Source organism: Rhamphochromis longiceps, linkage group LG22 (genome assembly GCF_057381845.1).
Source record: "Rhamphochromis longiceps isolate RC_006_pf linkage group LG22, R_longiceps_female_GT1.1, whole genome shotgun sequence".
Lineage (NCBI taxonomy): Eukaryota > Metazoa > Chordata > Actinopteri > Cichliformes > Cichlidae > Rhamphochromis > Rhamphochromis longiceps.
In genome coordinates this window covers 29,232,329-29,253,768 of record NC_140577.1, presented here as the reverse complement: position 1 = coordinate 29,253,768, position 21,440 = coordinate 29,232,329, and the positions used below count along the sequence as shown (strand labels likewise).

At 45.5% G+C, this 21,440-nt stretch overlaps 2 protein-coding genes across 7 annotated transcripts; both read left to right on the top strand.

Annotated features, from left to right (window-relative positions):
* The first annotated feature begins 425 nt into the window (after positions 1 to 425).
* On the top strand, positions 426 to 7,122 carry LOC146644276 (uncharacterized). Of its 6 annotated transcripts, XR_014909303.1 has the most exons (6): positions 426 to 974; positions 1,066 to 1,129; positions 3,950 to 4,057; positions 5,598 to 5,787; positions 6,620 to 6,873; positions 6,965 to 7,122. XR_014909303.1 is itself a non-coding variant. In XM_085396201.1 (4 exons), exons 1-2 carry the CDS (start codon positions 2,318 to 2,320, stop codon positions 3,985 to 3,987), a joined length of 1,077 nt encoding a protein of 358 aa, XP_085252327.1. In that variant the 5' UTR covers positions 1,400 to 2,317; the 3' UTR covers positions 3,988 to 4,057; positions 5,598 to 5,787; positions 6,620 to 6,758. The 6 variants fall into 6 exon arrangements, 2 of the variants coding, with proteins under 2 accessions (XP_085252327.1, XP_085252326.1); XR_014909305.1 differs by lacking the exons at positions 1,066 to 1,129; positions 6,965 to 7,122 and having other exon boundaries at positions 439 to 930; positions 4,642 to 5,787; positions 6,620 to 6,758; XR_014909304.1 differs by lacking the exons at positions 1,066 to 1,129; positions 6,965 to 7,122 and having other exon boundaries at positions 440 to 974; positions 4,642 to 5,787; positions 6,620 to 6,758.
* Positions 7,123 to 17,073: 9,951 nt separating this feature from the next.
* Positions 17,074 to 21,234, top strand: LOC146644275 (uncharacterized). The gene is made up of 2 exons (XM_085396209.1): positions 17,074 to 17,945; positions 18,125 to 21,234. Exons 1-2 carry the CDS (start codon positions 17,390 to 17,392, stop codon positions 18,130 to 18,132), a joined length of 564 nt encoding a protein of 187 aa, XP_085252335.1. The 5' UTR covers positions 17,074 to 17,389; the 3' UTR covers positions 18,133 to 21,234.
* The last annotated feature ends 206 nt before the right edge of the window (positions 21,235 to 21,440 follow it).

The following is a 21,440-nucleotide window of genomic DNA, read 5'->3' as shown; positions in this document are numbered from 1 at the left end:
TTACATTTGCCTCGTTTTTGCTACCGAAAGGCATACAAGCGATTCAAGAAGAGCACAAGTCAGAAACTTTACGTCCTGCAGAAGTGGCAAAGAAGGACCAAAGGTTGCCGCTACACTGGGTATATCATTAAAAAAGAAAACTGGGGCAGAAAAAAGACAATATACCTGTCAGGGACTGGGTCTGTGACCCAGCATTTAGAGTTTATTGTTATATTTTTGTGATTTCTTAGGTATATTGGTAGGTATTGGTAGGTAGGTATGTTAAGATCTTGCTGTGGCTGTTATTAGTTTGGATTTGAGTTTCCTTGTATTTTGTTATTCATTGTTTATGTTTAAGTCCATCTAGTCATAAGCTCCTGGGTTGCCTAGTTATAGTGTTACGGAGTATAGCATGGTGGGAAAGGACGGAGAGAACCCCCCCCCCCCCCCCCCCCCCTAAGTTTTGTTGGTTTTGTTTTTGAGTTTGTTTTGGATTAATTGCATGTTTTTGTGTTTATTTACGGTTGTTGCACCTGTGTGGGAGGGGAGATTTTACTCTAGCCCAGCTGCCAGTGAGGCGGAGTTGAATACAGGGAGCGGCTGATTGGAGTTCCTCTTTATAAAGGGGAGAGGAAGCAGGAAGTGTTGTTGTTGTTTTTAGTAGGACCTCGGTGAAGCAGGAGAGCCCCGGAGATCCAGGACAAAGTGTGCGCATTTTTAATAGAAAGGATTTTTTTTTAGCCTGGCCTGGTTTTTGCTTTTAACGAAACGGAGGACGTGGAAAGGAGGACGTATTCCTATGGAGCTGTGAGAGGACGTGCTGGAAAAGAGAGGACGTGCTGGAAAAAAAAGGGACGTGTTGGAAAAGAGGAAAACGAGCACTAGACTGGAGACCTCCTGCGCCCCGATAAGAAGAACTGGACCAGCTCGGGGAAGTTTAACTGCCGGGAGGTAATGTGGAGACCCAGCCTCGAACAAAGTTAAAGCCTGAAAAGGTGGGTGGCAAACCTGTTTTAGGGAGCTGCAGGATTGATACGGTTGGTTGCGTGTTCGTGCAGTGACCCTCTCTCCCCTGTTTGTAACTAGGCGAAGAACTCGGACCGCGGTGGTCTTTGGGCTTTGGATCCCTGGCCGGGGTTGTCTTCAGCCGGTAGTTTGCCTAGAGGAAGAACAAATAAATTTTGTGTAACCCATTGCAGTGTGTGCGTGGTGGTTTGTTGCTGGTCCCTACTAGAATTCCTATTCTTTTTGCACGGAGGCTCTCTTAACAGACCTCCCGTAACATTTGGCGTTTGTCGACAGGATTTGTGACCAGTATACAAACCTACCTGCCTTAGACTGATTAATATGGCGGATGAGTTATCTGAAACCAGGAATATGGCGTCACCATTTTTTATCGGTGGGTACCAAAATTTTGTGGGCTTAATACGAATTATGAAGATTGGGAGAGTCAAATTAGCGCAATGCTCCGTGCTCAAAAGTGGTCGATAGAACAGCAATGTGATTTTGTATTGAGTGCATTAGGAGGAGAATCACGACGTGAAATTCTTATTCTGGAACAAGCGGAGCGGGATACGCCAGATAAAATCTTTCTTCAGCTTAAAGAACTGTATGGGGACAAAACAGCCGTGGGTACCCTGCGTGCCATGTTTTATGAATGTAGACAAAGGACAGAAGAGCCTATTAGAAAGTTCACGTTACGCTTAAGGGAGTTGGGCCATCGCCTGCAGACAAAAGAGCCACAAGGGTTTCGGCGGGCTGACCTGCACCTGCGTGATCAGTTTGTCTTGGGTCTTAGGGAGGGTGAGATACAGCGTGATCTGCGGCGTTTATTAAGGCACGATCCTGACCTCTCATTTGAACAGGTGCGTAAAGAGGCTCTGCAATTGGAAGCGGATGCGCTGTATGGCGTACATGAGGACTCCGCTTGTGCTGTAGTAAGAGGGGATTTAAAGTGGCAGGATACTCTGAATTGGAGAGATAAGTTTAAAGTGGAGATCCTTGCAGAAATGAAGGAGCAAATTATGGATCTCAAAAATACTCTTCAGGAGGAGCTGAGGGAATTTGTCCGACCAGCACCAATGCCACGGACGTTTTCAGCTCCTAGAGGTGAGCGAGAAAGGTGGAACCTTAGTTCCCCTCAATATAGGGGAGGTGTTGAAGTGTCCGAGCCACCCCCGGTGACAAAGCAAACCCCACGGTTAGTGGAGCGACCACGGCACAAGTGGGATGAGCATGGGCAGCCTATTTGTAGTAGGTGTGGAGTTAGTGGACACATGGCAAGAGAGTGTCGGGGCACTTCATCTCAGATGGCTTTAAACGAGTAAATCCAGTCGCTATGGGCCAGGTGATTGGAAAGGATGATAGTGGTCCAACTCAGTTAAACCACCCTCAATTTTTAGGGGCATGCCGTCAAGTAGAAGTATTCATTGATGGTAAAGAAGTGACATTTTTGCTGGATACTGGGTCTAATGTAACATTAATGCCACAAGCCTGTTTTAGGAGATTGTTTGGTGAACAGGAGCCGGGGAAAGAGAGTGATCTTAATTGGCTAAAGCTGAAGGCCGCGAATGGATTGGCTATTCCTTACGTGGGCTATGTGTTAGCTGAAGTACAGGTGGGAGACATTACCCTGAAAGATATGGGAATTGTGATTTCAAAGGACGACCCCAATAATTCTAATGCATTACCTATATTAGGTATGAACATCATCGTTCCATGTTGGGATGTGTTTTTTTTGAAACCTCAGACGCAGACCCAGACCTGGCCTGTTGGCTCGACTGTAGACGCTCAACAAGCGTGGGCATCTGCTTTTCAGGACTGTCAAAGAATTCAGGCAGCTGTCCCCGTACCACAAGTAGGGACCCTGCGACCCGCTTACCGCCACCCGGTGAAGATCCCTGAGCACAGTGAGCAGGTGATTTGGGCTAGGGCCCCACAGACACTGAGGAAAGGACAATGTATCTTGGTGGAGCCATTGGAAGGGCCTAGTACAGTTGCCGTTGCTCGATCGCTAGGAACTGTCTATAGAGGCCGGGTCCCCATCAAAGTAAGGAATCTCAATCCTTTTCCTATTACGTTACGACGTTATGAGGCCCTGGCTACATTCTCCACGGAAAATGTCGACATTCAGGAACCTTTTGAAGTCACGTTTGAGCAAACCAGGCCAGGCATCGTTGAAGTGGGCGTATCCCAGGTGAGCTCGGAACCATCTGGTAAAGCTCCTCACATTGAAGTTATGACACAAGGGCGGTCGAATCTATCTATGGAGGAGCAGGAAAAGTTAAATGGTCTCTTGAGGAAGTGGGGCGATGTGTTTGCTGCCGACGAAGAGGATTATGGCCACACAGATGTAATTACGCACTCTATTCCGACAGGTATGGCACCTCCTATTAGAGAGCGGTATAGGCCAATCCCCCCTAAAATGTATCAGGAAGTGCGAGAATTGCTGAATAATATGATTCGATCAGGGGTGGTGCGAGAGAGTACAAGTCCCTGGGCAGCACCCATTGTCCTGGTAAGGAAAAAGAATGGGGAATTGAGATTTTGTGTGGATTACCGCAAGTTGAATGCAGTGACACATAAAGACGCCCATCCATTACCTAGAATTGAAGAGACCTTGACGATGCTGACTAAATCAAAATACTACTCCACCCTTGATCTAGCAAGTGGGTATTGGCAAGTGAAAGTTTCTGAAGCTGACAGGGAAAAAACTGCATTTTGTACTCCTTTTGGCTTGTATGAGTTTGAAAGAATGCCTTTTGGATTGTGTAATGCTCCAGCAACATTTCAAAGGTTGATGCAGAGTTGTTTGGGAAGTCAAATCACAGAGTCCGCTTTTGTCTATCTGGATGATGTGATAGTATATTCACCGGATTTTGACAGCCACCTAGAACATCTGCAGGCAGTGTTTGCAAGATTGAAGAGCTATGGGCTGAAGTTGCGACCTGATAAATGTGTTCTTTTCCAGCAACAGGTGAAGTTCCTGGGTCACCTGGTGAACAGTGAGGGTGTGGCTCCGGACCCTGATAAGATTGCCGCTGTACAGAAGTGGCCGGCCCCGCAGACTATTCATCAGGTGTGTTCCTTCTTGGGCTTTGCCGGTTATTATCGGCGGTTCATTGCAGGGTTTGCGGGTGTTGCTAGGCCTCTTAACTCGCTGCTAGTGGGAGTACCGAAGAATAAAAAACAGAATATCCCCATAAATTGGGATGAGGATTGTCAGCAGTCCTTTGATCTTCTGAAGCAGAAATTGCTCGAGGCTCCTATTTTAGCTTCTGCTGATTTCAGATTACCCTTCCGGCTTTATACGGATGCCAGTAAAGTGGGCCTTGGTGCAGTACTGTCTCAAGTACAAGATGGGAAGGAATGTGTGATAGCCTATGCTAGCAGAAGCTTAGCACCCGCCGAAAGGGATGATGCAAACTATAGCTCCTTTAAACTGGAGCTGCTCGCTTTGAAGTGGGCGGTGACTGAGAAATTTAAAGATTATCTATGGGGGTCTCTGTTCACAGTTTATACTGATAATAATCCATTGGTCCATTTATCGACTGCAAAAGTGGGCGCAGTGGAACAACGGTGGGTAGCCCAGCTCGCAAATTATCAATTTGATATTAAGTATCGGCCTGGCCAGGAAAATGTGAATGCTGATGTTCTGTCTAGAATGCCATTGCAGGTGCAACCCCAGGATTTGGTGCCTCCACAGAGGGTGGACGAAAAAGCATGGGTTCAGGCTGTGAACATCGATTGGGATCCAGGATGCTGGCAAGGCTTACAAGAGCAGGACCCCACGCTGCATAGAGTGAGATACTACATGGCCCGAGGAAAGATGCCATCTGGGGAGGAAAGACGCCAGGAGCCTACTGCAGTCTTAAACTACATGAAACAATGGTCACGGCTGGAGTTGTTGGAGGGTGTTCTGGTCCGCAGGGGGGTGGATTCCAACACCTGTGAGGCGTACTACCAAATCCTTGTTCCTTTGGAGGAACAGCAACCAACATGGAAGGCTTTCCATGAAAGGAATGGTCATTTGGGGGTGGCAAAGACACTTTCGATGCTGCGCCGTAGTTTTTATTGGCTTCAAATGGAGAAGAGAGTGCGGGACTGGACAACATCCTGTGAACGGTGTGTACGTCATAAAGGTCGTGGTGACGGTCAGGCCCCACTTAGTCCTGTTCTTACACACGCACCTCTCCAAACCGTGGCAGTTGATTTCCTGACATTAGGTAGACCGGCAGACTCATACCAGTACATTTTGGTCGCCACTGATTTGTTTACAAAGTATGCTTGGGCAATACCTACCAGGGACCAGACCGCTGCAACTACAGCGAAGATGTTGTTGAAACATATTATTCAGCCAAATGGATGCCCAGAACAACTGCACTCGGATCAAGGTGCTAATTTCGAGTCCGCCCTCATAAAGGAGCTCTGTCAGTATTATAATTGTCGGAAAAGTCGAACTACTGCCTATCATCCTCAGGGAAATGGGGCCTGTGAACGTTTCAATCAGACATTAATAAATATGCTGTCCACCCTAGAGGAAGAGAGGCGGACTCGGTGGGTACAATGTTTGCCCGAACTGCTCCAGGCTTATAATAACTCTGTCCATGCGTCTACAGGTTACACCCCCCATTACCTGATGTTTGGATGGAATGCTCGTCTGCCAGGCGAGCTGTTTATGGGGACAAAGAGACCCATGGAGTCAACCACGATGCAGGAGTGGGTGAGGAGACATCATGAGCGCTTGAGGCTGGCATACCAGATGGTGGAAAAGAGCAGCCAGAAGGCTGCAGGCCGGATGAAGGACAGGTATGATGTTGGGGCTAGGGCAGCACCATTGCTCCCGGGGGAAAGGGTTCTAGTCCATACGACAAGAAGGGACGGACAGGGTAAACTGGCAGCACACTGGGAGGAAGAGATCCAAATTGTAGTTGGCCAGCCAAACCCTATGAACCCAGTCTACAGAGTTCGGCCAGAAGGTAAAGATGGGCCTGTTAGAGTGGTCCATCGTAATTGCCTGCGCATATGTACTTTCTTGCCTTCCGTCAATGATAAAACAGGAGGTGGTGCCTTAGAACCAGGAACGGCAGCTGCGCATGATATAGCGACAGCCTCAGACCAGTGGTTACTTCTATGGAGTATGGCACAGCAGATGCCAGGGCCAGGTCACTATCCGTCCTCCAACAAGTCCGCCCCTGCAACTCAGGAGGGTTTAAGGAGATCTGCCCGTGAAAATCTCGGGAAGCCCCCACCTCGATATACTTAGTAGAGTGCCCGAGGACGGGCTAGGAAAAAGTTGGGGTGGGTGTTACGGAGTATAGCATGGTGGGAAAGGACGGAGAGAAACCCCCCCCCCCTAAGTTTTGTTGGTTTTGTTTTTGAGTTTGTTTTGGATTAATTGCATGTTTTTGTGTTTATTTACGGTTGTTGCACCTGTGTGGGAGGGGAGATTTTACTCTAGCCCAGCTGCCAGTGAGGCGGAGTTGAATACAGGGAGCGGCTGATTGGAGTTCCTCTTTATAAAGGGGAGAGGAAGCAGGAAGTGTTGTTGTTGTTTTTAGTAGGACCTCGGTGAAGCAGGAGAGCCCCGGAGATCCAGGACAAAGTGTGCGCATTTTTAATAGAAAGGATTTTTTTTTAGCCTGGCCTGGTTTTTGCTTTTAACGAAACGGAGGACGTGGAAAGGAGGACGTATTCCTATGGAGCTGTGAGAGGACGTGCTGGAAAAGAGAGGACGTGCTGGAAAAAAAAGGGACGTGTTGGAAAAGAGGAAAACGAGCACTAGACTGGAGACCTCCTGCGCCCCGATAAGAAGAACTGGACCAGCTCGGGGAAGTTTAACTGCCGGGAGGTAATGTGGAGACCCAGCCTCGAACAAAGTTAAAGCCTGAAAAGGTGGGTGGCAAACCTGTTTTAGGGAGCTGCAGGATTGATACGGTTGGTTGCGTGTTCGTGCAGTGACCCTCTCTCCCCTGTTTGTAACTAGGCGAAGAACTCGGACTGCGGTGGTCTTTGGGCTTTGGATCCCTGGCCGGGGTTGTCTTCAGCCGGTAGTTTGCCTAGAGGAAGAACAAATAAATTTTGTGTAACCCATTGCAGTGTGTGCGTGGTGGTTTGTTGCTGGTCCCTACTAGAATTCCTATTCTTTTTGCACGGAGGCTCTCTTAACAGACCTCCCGTAACAATAGTTCTTGTTTATTTAGATTCCTTTGTGTCATCACTCCCTGTGTTAAGTCTCCCTTGTTGGTTAGTGTGTCTAACCTGTCATGTTTCATGTCTGTGTGGTTTATGTTGTCAAGTTCGTTTCAAATCAAATCAAATCACTTTTATTGTCACATCACATGTGCAGGTACATTGGTACAGCACATGCGAGTGAAATTCTTGTGTGCGAGCTTCACAAGCAACAGAGTTGTGCAAAATACAATAACATAAACAGGCAAAATATACGAATGGCTAAATCTGAAACTAATAAATATATGTACAATATAGAATAGTATATGCAAAAAAAAAAAAAAATTTCTGGATGTGTATACTAAATGTTTTTCTACGTGTGTGTGTATACACATATTTTACAAATTAAATAGAGTCAACAATAAATAAAATATATAAAAATATACAGAGTTGAGACATGTGCAAAACAATGGCATTACTGTACAGTATGGAGTGCATAATGTTAAAGTTCCAGTAGTGAAGCTGAGGTGTCTATGACGTGTTCAGCAGTCTGATGGCCTGATGGAAGAAGCTGTCTCTCAGTCTGCTGGTTCGGGACCGGATGCTGCAGAACCTCCTTCCTGATGGAAGTAGTCTGAACAGTTTATGGCTGGGGTGACTGGAGTCCTTGATGATCCTCCCCGCTTTCCTCAGGCAGCGCTTCCTGTAGATGTCTTGGAGGGAGGGAAGCTCACCTCCAATTATCCGTTCAGAGCACCGCATTACTCGCTGGAGAGCTTTGCGGTTGTAGGCGGTGCTGTTGCCATACCAGGTGGTGATGCATCCAGTGAGGATGCTCTCAATGGCACAGTGATAGAAGGTCCTGAGGATGCGGGGGTTCATGCCGAATCTTTTCAGTCTCCTGAGAAAGAAGAGGCGCTGTTGCGCCTTCTTCACTGTTTTGTTTGTGTGTACTGACCACGTCAGATCCTCAGCCAGATGTACACCAAGGAACCGGAAGCTGCTCAGTCTCTCCACAGCAGCGCCGTTGATGGTGATGGGGGTGTGTACTTCTCTGCACCTCCGGAAGTCCACTATCAACTCCTTTGTCTTTGTGACGTTGAGGGTGAGATGGTTGTCTTGACACCAGTGGGTCAGGGCGCTGACCTCCTCCCTGTAAGCCGTCTCATCACCGTTGGTGATAAGACCAACTACTGTAGTGTCGTCCGCAAACTTCACAATGATGTTGGAGTTGTTAGTGGCTGTGCAGTCGTAGGTGTAGAGTGAGTACAGGAGAGGGCTCAGTACACACCCCTGTGGAGCACCAGTGTTCAGTGTGATGGGGGATGAGGTGATGCTGCCCAGTCTGACCACTTGGCGTCTGTCAGACAGGAAGCTATCTGTGTCCCCTCATCTTTCCTGTTTATTTTGAAAGTCTTGTTTCCATGTTCTGTGTACTTAGCTTACACTTTCCTTGTTGTGTCATTATGATCTATTGTGTCAGCTCTTTCCTCATGTGTTTCCACTTCAGCTGATCACCCCGTGTGTGTATTTAGTCTGTGTGTTTCCATTCAGTCATTGTCAGGTCGTCTGTTGTACTCCCCCCTAGTCATGTCAGTTTCTAGTGTATTTAGGGCATGTTCATGTTTCAAGTCTTGGTTTTTCCTCACAGTTTCTATCATGCCCCTGCTCACTACCATTTTAAGGTCAGGTATCATAGTTGCCATAGTCTAGTCTCGCCCAATTTAGGTTTAGTTTTAGTTCTCGCCACTGTTGATTTTACCTTATTGTATGTTCATGTTTTTCATCAGCCACAATAAACGGCTCACTTTTAGTTTACCACAGTTTTGTCTTCCTCCATGTCCTGCTTTTACATCTACTTCATCACCGGTGTACCCTGTAGTGACAAAATCCTTGCTTCATAGATTGCCTGTATTCAGTTTTGGGGAGTAACGGAATACATGTACTGACGTTACGTATTTAAAATACAAAATATGAGTAACTGTATTCCGTTACAGTTACCATTTAAAAAGGTAGTATTCAGAATACAGTTACTTTGTTGAGATAAATGGATTACACGGCGGTACTTTCCTGTTTCATTTTGTCGCGGGTCAGGACTGTTTGGGTTTTGTTTGACAGCTACGCTCTGTTGTTCCAGGCGGCAGCGTTATGGTTGCCATGGTTACAGGGCGATGCTCTCTCTCTCTCTGTGACTGTGTGTTTCCTGGGTGAGAGAGCGCCTTTTTGTTGTTGTTGTTGTTGTTGTTGTGCTAAGCTAACAGGCAGAATTCTACAAGCATAGCTGTAAAGAATGTAGCATCATGGGCAGTGTAGTCCGTGCTGCAGGGAGAATGGACTGCCATACACGTTATGTGTCTGTGAGCGCGAGGAGGGAGAGAAAGGGGAGTGGAAAGGTACGAGTTGTCATCGAGCAAAAACGGGAGCTGGAAGCATGTAAATATAATAATAACCACTTCAGCCAAGAAGAGTGCCTGACGAGCCCAGTTGTAAGTAAGCTATTAAGACTCGACTGTACACCGTGTTCGTGTTTTCCTCCGAAAACAATAAGTTCCGTTGGAGCAGCCTTTCGACGCCTCTCTCTGTCTCTCGCAAGAAAAGTTGACCCACACAACAAAGTAAAGCTATTTTTCGGCTACGAGCCGACAGGGACCCCGCCGTATTAGTCAGAGGTCCCTTTATTACAGTTCGGAGTCGCGGACCTTCAGTAATAGTAATAAATCACACAGCAATAGTACATTCACGTTGTTGTAAAAAGCATGATAATATATTAAGTAATCCAAAGTATTCAGAATACGTTACTGTCATTGAGTAACGTAACGGAATACGTTACAGAATACATTTTGGGGCATGTAATCTGTATTCTGTAATGGAATACATTTTAAAAGTAACCTTCCCAACACTGCCTGTATTACATAGATGTAATTAAATGACAGGTAGGTAAGGAGAGAGGAGTAAGGTAAGTGTCTTCCTTTGTTAAAACACAGTGATGTGCATAAAGTGTTGCAAAGCAACAAGTATATTTACAGGATCTGTTGTGCATCACAATACTGTAATATAACCAGATCATCCACTTCTGTCACTTACGACAAGTTTTGTCTATGTCCTTCATCATATAGTGCGGAAAAATGCACACACATGTATTCAACTCCTGTTGAATACATCACCTTGGTCCACAGCCAGACCTCTGTGGCACATAGTTTCAGGTATTAAAGTGCTAGAATTTCAATGAACATAGACCACAATTCCAAGATGGCGGCGCGTGAACAACGCGAGGCTCAGTGTCTCTCCAGAATCTGCTATTTAGCGGTTTTTTATCTACTTTTAACCGGATTATTCGTCCAGAATTGCTGTGCGTTCCTGACCTACAGCAGACAAGAGCTTCTGGACATCTGGACTCATAACTCTAACAGTTTTATCGCCGATCTCCGACTCATCCCAGAGATCTCCAGAACACCGGAGGCTGCCCACTCTACCCGGCCGGGCGGAAGTGCACGCAGACGGCGCCGAGATCGTAAACAAAGGCGAGGTAGGCGCGGAGGGCTACGGGCTAAGCTAAAGCTAACACCACACCGGCTGCCTTTACCCAGTATTTTCCTCGCCAATGTCCGTTCTCTGGCAAACAAAATGGATGAGATACGGCTCTCCATCACTAACAACAGACGGATTATGGACTCAAATGTCATGTTTTTCACCGAAACATGGTTGAACAACAGCTGCCCGGACAATGCTATCGAGTTAGCAGGACGCCACACACACCGAGCCGACAGGCTAGCAGATGACTCCGGCAAGACCAGAGGTGGAGGTTTGTGCATTTATATTAACAATGCTTGGTGCATGAACTCCACTACTACTGAGAGTCACTGCTCACCTAATGCGGAGTTTTTAATGGTCAAATGCAGACCTTATTATCTCCCCAGAGAACTCACTTCGATCATACTCACTGCCATGTATATACCCCCCGACGCTAATGCTAGGTTGGCCATGAAAGAACTTTCTGCAGCCATTAACAAACACCAGAATAAACACCCCGAGGCTGCTTTTATTGTTGCTGGCGACTTCAACCACACCAACTTAAAGACAGTCCTTCCCAGATTCCACCAACATGTCTCCTGCCACACCAGAGGAGACAAGACTTTAGACCATGTGTATTCCAACCTGGCTGGAGCCTACAAAGCCACACCCCTCCCCCACATTGGACAATCGGACCATTTCTCCCTGTTCCTTACACCTAGGTATTCACCACTCATCCAACGTGTGAAACCTGCTGTGAGGACAATTAAAGTGTGGCCAGAGGGGACAGAGGCAGTGCTCCAGGACAGATTTAAAAACACAGACTGGAATATGTTCACCCACACAGACCTGGACCAGTACGCCTCATCTGTACTGGATTACATCTCCGAAACCACAGACAGTGTCACCACCCAGAAACGGATCACCATGTACCCCAACCAGAAGCCTTGGATGAACCGGGATGTTCGTCTCCTCCTGAAGGCCCGCAACACCGCCTTTAGGTCAGGAGATGCACACGCCTACAGTACAGCCAGGGCTAATCTAAAGAAGGGCATCAAAAAAGCCAAACACCATTACAAAAAGAAGGTAGAAGAACACTTCTCCAACTCCAACCCCCGACGCATGTGGCAAGGACTCCAGACCATTACAGACTACAGGACCACCAAACCCTCCCCCGCATCCTCTGATGTCTCCTTCCTCAATGAGCTCAACAACTTTTATGCTCGTTTTGAGCGAGGGAACCCCACAACCACAACCAAAGCAGACGTGACGCCAGACCACCAACCTCTGACTCTCTCCCCCACCGATGTAGGAGCGGTGCTGAGCAGGATCAATGTCCACAAGGCTGCAGGTCCCGATGGCATCCCCGGGCGTGTTCTCAGAGCGTGTTCTGAGGAGCTTGCAGGAGTGCTGACAGACATATTCAACCTGTCCTTGGCCCACGCTGTGGTACCGGCCTGCTTCAAATCCACCTCCATCGTCCCGATACCCAAAAACTCCAACCCATCTTGCCTCAATGACTACCGCCCAGTAGCACTCACCCCCATCATCACTAAGTGCTTAGAGCAGCTGGTCCTAGCACACTTCAAATCCTGTCTCCCCCCCACCCTGGACCCCCACCAATTCGCATACCGCCAGAACAGGAGCACAGAGGATGCAGTCTCCATCGCACTGCACTCTGTCCTCTCACACCTGGACAACAACAACACCTACGCCAGAATGCTGTTTATAGACTTCAGTTCAGCATTCAATACAATCCACCCCTCACAACTCATCAGGAAACTGACAGACCTGGGCATCAGTTCCCTCATCTGCAAATGGTTACTGGACTTCCTGACCAACCGCCCCCAACACGTCCGGCTGGATAACCACTGCTCATCTACAATCACGATGAACACCGGTGTACCACAAGGCTGTGTGATGAGCCCTTTCCTCTACTCCCTCTTCACCCACGACTGCAGACCTGCTGATGGTTCCAACACCATCATTAAGTTTGCAGATGACACCACGGTGATTGGCCTCATCAGTGACAACGATGAGGCCGCCTACAGGGAGGAGGTGGATCGTCTGGCTGAGTGGTGCGACACAAACAACCTGCTGCTTAACACCGAGAAGACCAAGGAGCTCATCGTGGACTACAGGAGGAATGCTGACCCACATCCACCCATCCACATTAAGGGGACGGCTGTGGAGCGTGTGAGCAGCTTCAAGTTCCTGGGAGTCCACATCTCCGAGGATCTCACCTGGACGACCAACTGCTCCAAGCTGGTCAAGAAGGCTCACCAGCGCCTCTTCTTCTTGAGGACTCTGAGGAAGAACCACCTGTCCTCAGACATCCTGGTGAACTTCTATCGCTGCACCATCGAGAGCATCCTGACCAACTGTATAACAGTCTGGTACAGGAACTGCTCTGCCTCGGACCAGAAGGCGTTGCAGAGGGTCGTGAAAACTGCCCAGCGCATCGCCGGAGCACCACTTCCTGCCATAAAAGACATCTACAGGAAGCGGTGTCTGAAAAGGGCTGGGAAAATCATCAGAGACCCCAGTCACCCATCACATGGACTCTTCACCCTCCTGCCCTCTGGGAGGCGCTACAGGAGCCTCCGGACTAAGACCACCAGGTACCGGAACAGCTTCTTCCCCACAGCTGTCAGACTCCTGAACTCTGCCTCCTGACATCTGACCCACGTTAACTCATGGACTGAACATACACACACACACACACAATGGACAACTGTACCCTCAAACACACAATAATAACATGGAGTGAACCACCACTCACAACCACTAGCACTTTATATAGCCTCTGTAGAAATTATCCACACCCTCACTTACCTTAACTGCACTACTGTATAGCTCTGTAATAATCATTCTGTACATACGATAATTTTTAACCCTACAACTGTTTACAACTTGCATAGTTCCCATTTCTGTATAGCTGTATATCTCAGATTCCTGTAAAGTTATTTATTTCATATTCTGTATAGTTTTTCATATTTATATCCTGTCCATATCCTGTACATAGCTTGTACTCACTACAGCCTGTACATACTTATAGTTATAGAATATTCACAACATACTTCATACCGTGTACATTATAACATACCATAATAGACCCATTTCTGTAATATACTTACATATCTATATTATTGCTAATATATATTGTAATATATCTATATCACTAAGCACTTCTGGATGGATGCAAACTGCATTTCGTTGCCCTGTACCTGTGCATGTGCAATGACAATAAAGTTGAATTCTAATTCTATTCTAATTCTTTTGTGTCATTGTTTTGAATTTCATCACATTGGACAAAGACAGGAATACTTGCACAGCCTGTTAGGCTTCTTTCCTTTTTTGCATAAAGCAATTATTTACATTTATCTCTACTGTTGCTCTTTTGCTGACCTCAACATTCATTTGCTTATTCTCAAAATATTTTGAGTTAGGACCAAAGGCTTTGGTCTGCTTAAATTTTACCTGTTTAGAAAACAGCTATAGAAAAAAACAACCACTGTACTCTTAAAATGTCAAAGTCATTGTCAATGTCAACTTTATTTATATGGCACTTTACAGCCAACAAGATGCACCAAAGTGCTGCACAGCACAAACACCAAAGCAATTGATAGGAGTACCTGAAAAGAACGAAGGGGGGGAGGCAGAGATTATTTGTTTTAAACGCGACACTAGTTTCATGTAGATGAAATCAAAACCAACTCTAGATAGGACATAGGTGAACTGGTGAACATGTATGCTACCATGAAAGTAAACAGTTTATTTTTGAGCCATCATCTGGTGTTCTCATTCTGTGGAGATTTTCACATTAGTCAGATATGAAAATAATAAAACACAGCTACAAGTTAGGGGCTCCTTGAAGCCAGTCTCAGATATAGAGATACCGTAAAAGTCAATTTATTTCTCTGCATGTAGGGAGGATTTTTTTCAGAGAACTGGTTCTCAGTAGTTCAGTTCTTTGGATTGTGCTTATCGGTTACTATCGCACTTGTACAATTAACAGATTTCAGTTGTGTGCCAGAGGAGGAAAACAGTGGTGCATTCTACAGCAGGGATACGGACAATGTTTTGTTTTTTCACCTTTTAACAAAGGGGGGAAATCCCTCCAACATGTACAAACATTTGAACACACAGCATGCAATTAATTTGCATGTTAGTAATGTCTTTGGGTGGAGCCAATGAAAACCCAATAAGAATCGATAAGAGAATCAATAAGGAATTAAATTGCTAAGTGATACTGATATGGGAAAACAGCCCTTACTTGTCGAAGCATGGACTCCGCTAGACCCCTGAAAGAGTGCTGTAGTACCTGACAAAAAGATGTTAGTAATATGATTTTTTTGATTTGATTTTGATTTTATTGATTAGCATTCAAATATCTCAGTGAATACAGAACAAAGATCTACCACAAAGCAAGAAAGCACGAGACAAGGCTAATCAAAAGGTATTGGCTGAAGCATTTGCTTATTACGCCAACCCTTTTAACAAAAGATCTTTTTGCATGCAGCTCCTGTACACAGGGCTCGAAGCAAATAATAAAACAAAGCAAAAACAAAACAAACAAACAAACAAACAAACAAACAAACAAACAAACAAACAAACAAGAAAAAAAAACTTTCCGCCTTAGATAAGTAACTACATCAAAGCAAAAGAATCAAGAGTTTTTTTGGGGTTTTTTTTTTTTTTTTTTGCTCTTTTCATTCTTGATATATATTTTTTTCTAATACTCTATTTTTAAACATATTTTTAAACAAGGAAAATGAACTACACCTTTTAAAATCACTGTCATAACTATTCCACAGGTTAACTCCTCCAACAGAAACACATCTCTGCTTTATATTTGTCCTCATCTTGTTTTTTTTAAAGAAATCTGTTCCCCTTAAGTCATATTGACTCTCTCTGACTTTAAACAGCTTCTGAGTACTGCGGCAAAGCAAGTTATTTTGTGCTTTATACATTATCTGTGCCATTTTATGTTCATCTAAATCATAAAATTTCAGGGTATTCAGATTAATAAACAAAATGTTAGTTGGTTCTATATAGTTTGATTGGTTTATAATTCTTATAGCTCTTTTTTGTAACTTTTTTTTATTTTTATTTTTTTTTATTTTTTTTTTAGTCACTTCCACGTTGGCTTCACTGTCCACTGTTAAAAGGAGCTACTAGAAGATGTTTTCACCAGAGCATGGTTCATAATCAGCTGTTTGCATAAGCAACCTTAGTACAGGAGCACAGTGTGACTCTGCTGCCCCGCTGACATTTTGTCTAGACCAGGGGTGGGCTCCTCAACATGTCCTGAAGTTCTCCAGAGGCCTGGTAACGAACGACTCATTTGATTCAGGTGTGTTGACCCAAGGTGAGATTTAAAACCTGCAGGACACCAGCCCCCGAAGCCTGGAGTTGCCCACTCCGGGTCTAGACCCACGGAGAGCTGAGGTTTTGGCTTTTACTTTAATACACCGGTCTTTTTTGTAACTTGAAAATAGGAAGAGTGTTCGTTTTATATGCATTACCCCATATCTCCAGACAGTAAGTCATATATGGAAGCAACAGAGTACAATAAAGTGTGTATAACGATTTTTTATTCAGGACATGCTTTGTTTTATAGAGAATAGCAATGGTTTTTGACATTTTTGTTTTCACATGGTTTATATGAGACTTCCAACTCAGCTTATCATCAATTATCACTCCAAGAAATTTATTTTCGTACACTCTTTCAATTTCAATTCCATTAATCCTGATTTTAGATACATTTTTCATTTGTCTAGTGCCAAAAATAATCTATTTTGTTTTCTTTATATTTAACGATAACTTATTTACATCAAACCAGTTTTTTTCCGCTGTAGTCAGAAGCTGTTCTGGGTTTTTACCTGAGCAATACAGAGTGGTGTCATCAGCAAACAATACACATTTTAACAGTTTGGAAACACTACATATGTCATTTATATATAATATGAATAATTTAGGGCCCAGCACAGAGCCCTGAGGAACACCACAAGTTACCTTCAGCTGATTAAATTTTACATTATTGATTTCAACATATTGATATCTGTCATCCAGGTAACTTTTCATCCACTTGTATGCTAACCCTCTTATGCCATATCTCTCTAGTTTATTCATTAATATAGAATGATCAATTGTATCAAACGCCTTTTTTAAGTCTATAAAAACACCAACTGTCATGACCCTGTGCCTTCTCGGCTGACTCTGTATGGCTACAAGTGTTTTTGTTGTGCTGCATCTCTCTCTCTCCCCTCCCGCGCACTGCGCTCTACCGGGGCGGAGTCGTGACGGCTCCAGCCCCTGGCTCGGACACCTGCAAGCAATCATCTCACCCACTTAAGGCGGCTGCTGAGAGTGCTTCCTCGCTGGATTATTGTGTAACACTCGTCAGTGTCATCACCTATCTGAGCCGTTTTACGAGTTTCTGTCGTGCCACTACTTACCTGCCTTTCCTCTCTGTGCCAGAATTCTCGCCAGCCTGAGGACCGCCGTTGGTGAGCTAAAGCCGGAGTCCGAGCTACCTGAGCTTCAGTGGATTTTGTACCTAGCCCTCTTCTTCCCGTGCCTGTGTTCCCCGGAGACCCTCTTCCTGTGCCCCCCTCACCCGTATATATTCGCACCTGGTGTCTGTGTGTGTAAATAAATCACGAACTTAAGTGACGGTCTGCCTCCGAGTCCCTCCTGAGCCTGACAGAATAATCCAGCCACCGCTATGGACTCAGCAGGCCCAGCCTCGGCAGCGACAGCCCCCATGTCTCTGGAGGAGCTTCTGCACCGACACGAACAAATGCTGGTGAAGCTCAGCGGAGACGTGGCGTCTCTAACGCAGGCCTTCGCCCAACGGATTCCGCTGGCCGAGGACCAGCCTCCCGCGGCCCCTCCCCAGGTAACGCACGCTCCTGCCGTCACTACAACAGCCACAGCTACCCAGGCTGCTAGCGCGGTAGCTTCAGTAGCCTCCGCGGTTTCGCTGGATAAGCTTTTGCCTTCACCTGAGGCTTTTTCTGGGGAGATGGGAAAGTGTGCGGGATTTTTGTTGCAGTGTTCTATGCACTTTCAATTACTGCCCCATGTGTTTGTTTCTGACGGGGTTAAGATCGCTTACGTCACCCAGCTACTATGTGATCGAGCCCTGGCCTGGGCCCAGGCCCAGCTGCAGGCTTGCCCCGGAATGTCTTATGACGACTTCCTGTCGCGCTTCAAGTCGGTGTTTGATAAAGGCTCTAGTACGGAGGCAGCTGGCTATCGTTTGATTAATCTGAAGCAAGGTAGGCGAAGCATGGCTGACTTTTCTGTTGATTTCTGGACCCTAGCTGCACAGACCAAATGGGGACCTGAGGCTCTGAAGACCACTCTGTTAAATAATATCTGCGAAGAGCTCAAGGATGAGATAATGATGCGGGAGCTTCCTGCCTCTCTGAATGCATTAATGTCCCTGTGTATTCAGGTGGATGATCGCCTGCGGGCGCGCCAGAGCTCACGAAGGCGGCAGTTTCGCGAGCCTCTGGCTTCTCGGGAGCCCCAACCCGACGCACGGGAGGCTGGAGCGTTTGGAACAGAGGAGGAGGTACCCATGCAGCTGGGATGTTCTCGACTCACTCCTGCGGAGCGACAACGCCGGTTTTCCGCGGGTGAGTGTCTGTATTGCGGTCGCAAGGGGCATTACATCTCTGCCTGCTCGGCGCTGGCAAAAGGGGGCACCCACCAGTAATTGAGAGGGTACTGGTGGGCGACCTGTCCAGCAACAAGCCTCTTCCCCATCTCTTGCTGCCTGCAAAACTCACCCTCCGGTCGTTGTCCCATTCCCTCTCTGTGTTAATTGACTCTGGTGCAGAACAGAATTTCATTGATGCGTCGCTAGTCTCCAAGCTCAACATTGGCACACAGCCACTGCCTCATCCTCTCCGCGTGTCTGCCCTGTCCGGTCACCGGTTGCCTGACATAACACACGTCACCCTACCCGTCACACTCACTCTCTCCGGTAACCACGTTGAGAACGTTTGTTTCTGTGTGTTTAAGGCTCCAGTAACCCCGCTTGTACTAGGTTATCCATGGCTTTGTTGAAATCTCCCAATTCTTTGAATCTTTGGGCTGAAGGAAGGACAATACTCGGTGTATTTATGCTCAATCAACAATCATTTATTTCCATACAATTCAACACTTAAGAGCATAAGGACCATCATGATGGGGAGAGCTGCCTGAAGAGGGTCACAGCAAGTCTCAAAATGGTGACGGGTTGCTCAGCTTTTTATAGTCTCTAGTGGCCCCCATCTAGTCGTAAAAGCCAAAACATCACATTCTTTCTCTGTTACAGCGCCTAAGTTATGACCTCGACAGTTGTTTCTCTGCTTTCTGTAAGGTGGGGGTGTGGAATGTGGTCTGTCTATCTCCCCTGTCTTAGACACAGAGTCTCCTGCTTACAAGCTTCTCTTCATGATTCAACAATTAAGCATGTAACACATTCACAGCAGATCAAGGATACAGAGTGATGCACACTTATCTAATAAACTAATAAGTGAATATGTTCTGTTAACTCAAAAGTATAATAAGAACTAAACTACATACAGCTCACACACTCTATATTAAAGGGTATAATATGATCTACAGCAGTATCATACTTCAACTACTTTGATTACATATATAAGGTAACATATAATACAGAATAATCTAATAATTCCCCCTTTTGATCTCTTAAAAGAGATCACTTATAACATGCACTCCAGGGTCGCAAGGTCCAGTTCTTCTTGGTCCTGAGGCCCTCTGTCCCCCTTTAACGGGTGGACCATATGTGGGTTGACCTCTGTGTTCACGCAGTTCAGATGCAAGCAAAGTTAGATTTACAACCATAACAGCAGTTACAGATGACACTCCCATCACTCCCCCATTCTCCCACAGCTTTATTTTGGTGGTCCAGTTTTCCACCCCCTTTTTAATGCCCCCTTATACCTTTCAAACGTACTTAGACTAGAACCTCTGTCTAAGGAGCTTTTAACCTTTATTTTTATTGCTGCAGCTACCAGTGTCTTCCAGTTGGGTGATTCTCAGCTTCTTTCTTCGACCTCCGGGGTTCGACCACCCTTTAGTCATTGCACAGTTCTGGGGATTATTCTGCCCCGATTTCAAACAAGGATCTGTGTGTTTTGGGATCACCGCCGTGTCCCCCTTTTTGCCAAGAGCCTCTCGAACCTCGTTGGTCTGGTGTTCCTGGTTTTCGCCAACCCTTTCATGGTTATTGCTGTGTTTGTGGGATCCATGTTCTCCAGGAGCCCAAACGCCATGACACTTGACCCCAGTTGCTGTCTCGGCAGTCCCTACATCTGTCTCTGCTGTGAAGGGTCCTCACATCTCCGTGTCCCCGTCTGGTGTCTGTTCCTTTCTCTGCAAGAGACAGAAAACCAAAACACCTCTCTCCCTAGCCTTGATAATCTAATATTGTTATCCATTGTTGTTCTAATGATTCAAATTTGGTTTAAAATATTATGTTCAGGACCTATTCTAATCATAATCTATGTGTGTGTAAAAGAAATCAAAAATTAGTGAACCCTTTCTAAGTCTAACACATTATAAGCTTAAGTTTTACCATAGCTAAATTATTAAACACAGAAATAACGTCATAAGATGTTCATAAAACCATTGTTTGATGTTCGGACTCAACTCCCCCTTTTTTGACACACTCCCATGTGTCAATTCATTGGAGCTAGACAATTAAAAGAGAAGGTTAGTGACATCATATCTCAGAAAGTATCAGAAATTCTTCTCTCGAGTACCGTTGCTCCAGCCTTGTCATCCCAGAGGATCCTCAATCCCGGAAATTTCCCTTCTCCTCCTGTAATAAAGTCTGTCATCCTTCCATGCCCTGGTAACTGGTCCATCCAGAGCTGTAACATTTTGAAATGTACATACAACAAGCCAAACCACACCTTGGTCACACCAACCCTTTTCTGCCCTGAAGATGTCCAACGCCATCTTAGTCTGGACCAGGGTTGTAATAGTTTTGCAATTTTCATTAGTTTTTATTTTTATTTAGCTTCGACTTCAGATTTTCAATTTTATATCAGTTTTAATCAGTTTTTACCAATTGTTTGCTAGTTTAGTTTTGATTAGTTTCAGTTATAGTTTTAGTTGTGTCTGCAATAATTAAGTGTAGCAAAATCCCAGTCCCATCATATCAGTCATGCTCTTGTGCTTATCCTTGGGTATTGTGACTATTAACTCTTGCAGCACTGGGTGCTCCTAATATTGGTTCAAGTGAATTTATAAACTTTGTGAAGGGAATTGACTCCTCTGCACACTGGAATAAACATAATCAACATGATCCACATTTTACTGCGTGTTCTTTCACCATCTTATTGATTCAAATGCTCCATCCTTATGTGGTTTGCGACATTATGTTTATCCACTTTGTCTCTAAATGTTTGAAGAATTTTCAAGTTTGGGGTCAAATTTTAAGAATTTGACCATAAGTGAAAGTTATGGTGTCATCACCCCCTTCGGGGCTTACCTTTCCCAGTTTTGATGACATTCCTCCCTATTCTTTGCAAATACCCCCTGTTGGTGGCGAGAAACTGTTGGTGTGGTGTTACAGGAAAAATGATTCTGTTTCTTTACCTTCTTTTAAATGTACAAAGATGCCTTTTGTCTGCCCTCTGCCTATGGTTAGATTAGTTTAGAATTATCTTTTTAGACTTTCCCAGCAAACACATCTTGTTTCTGGGACATATTGTTTTAGATTGTTTTATCTTCCCTAGCTCTCTGCTGACGAG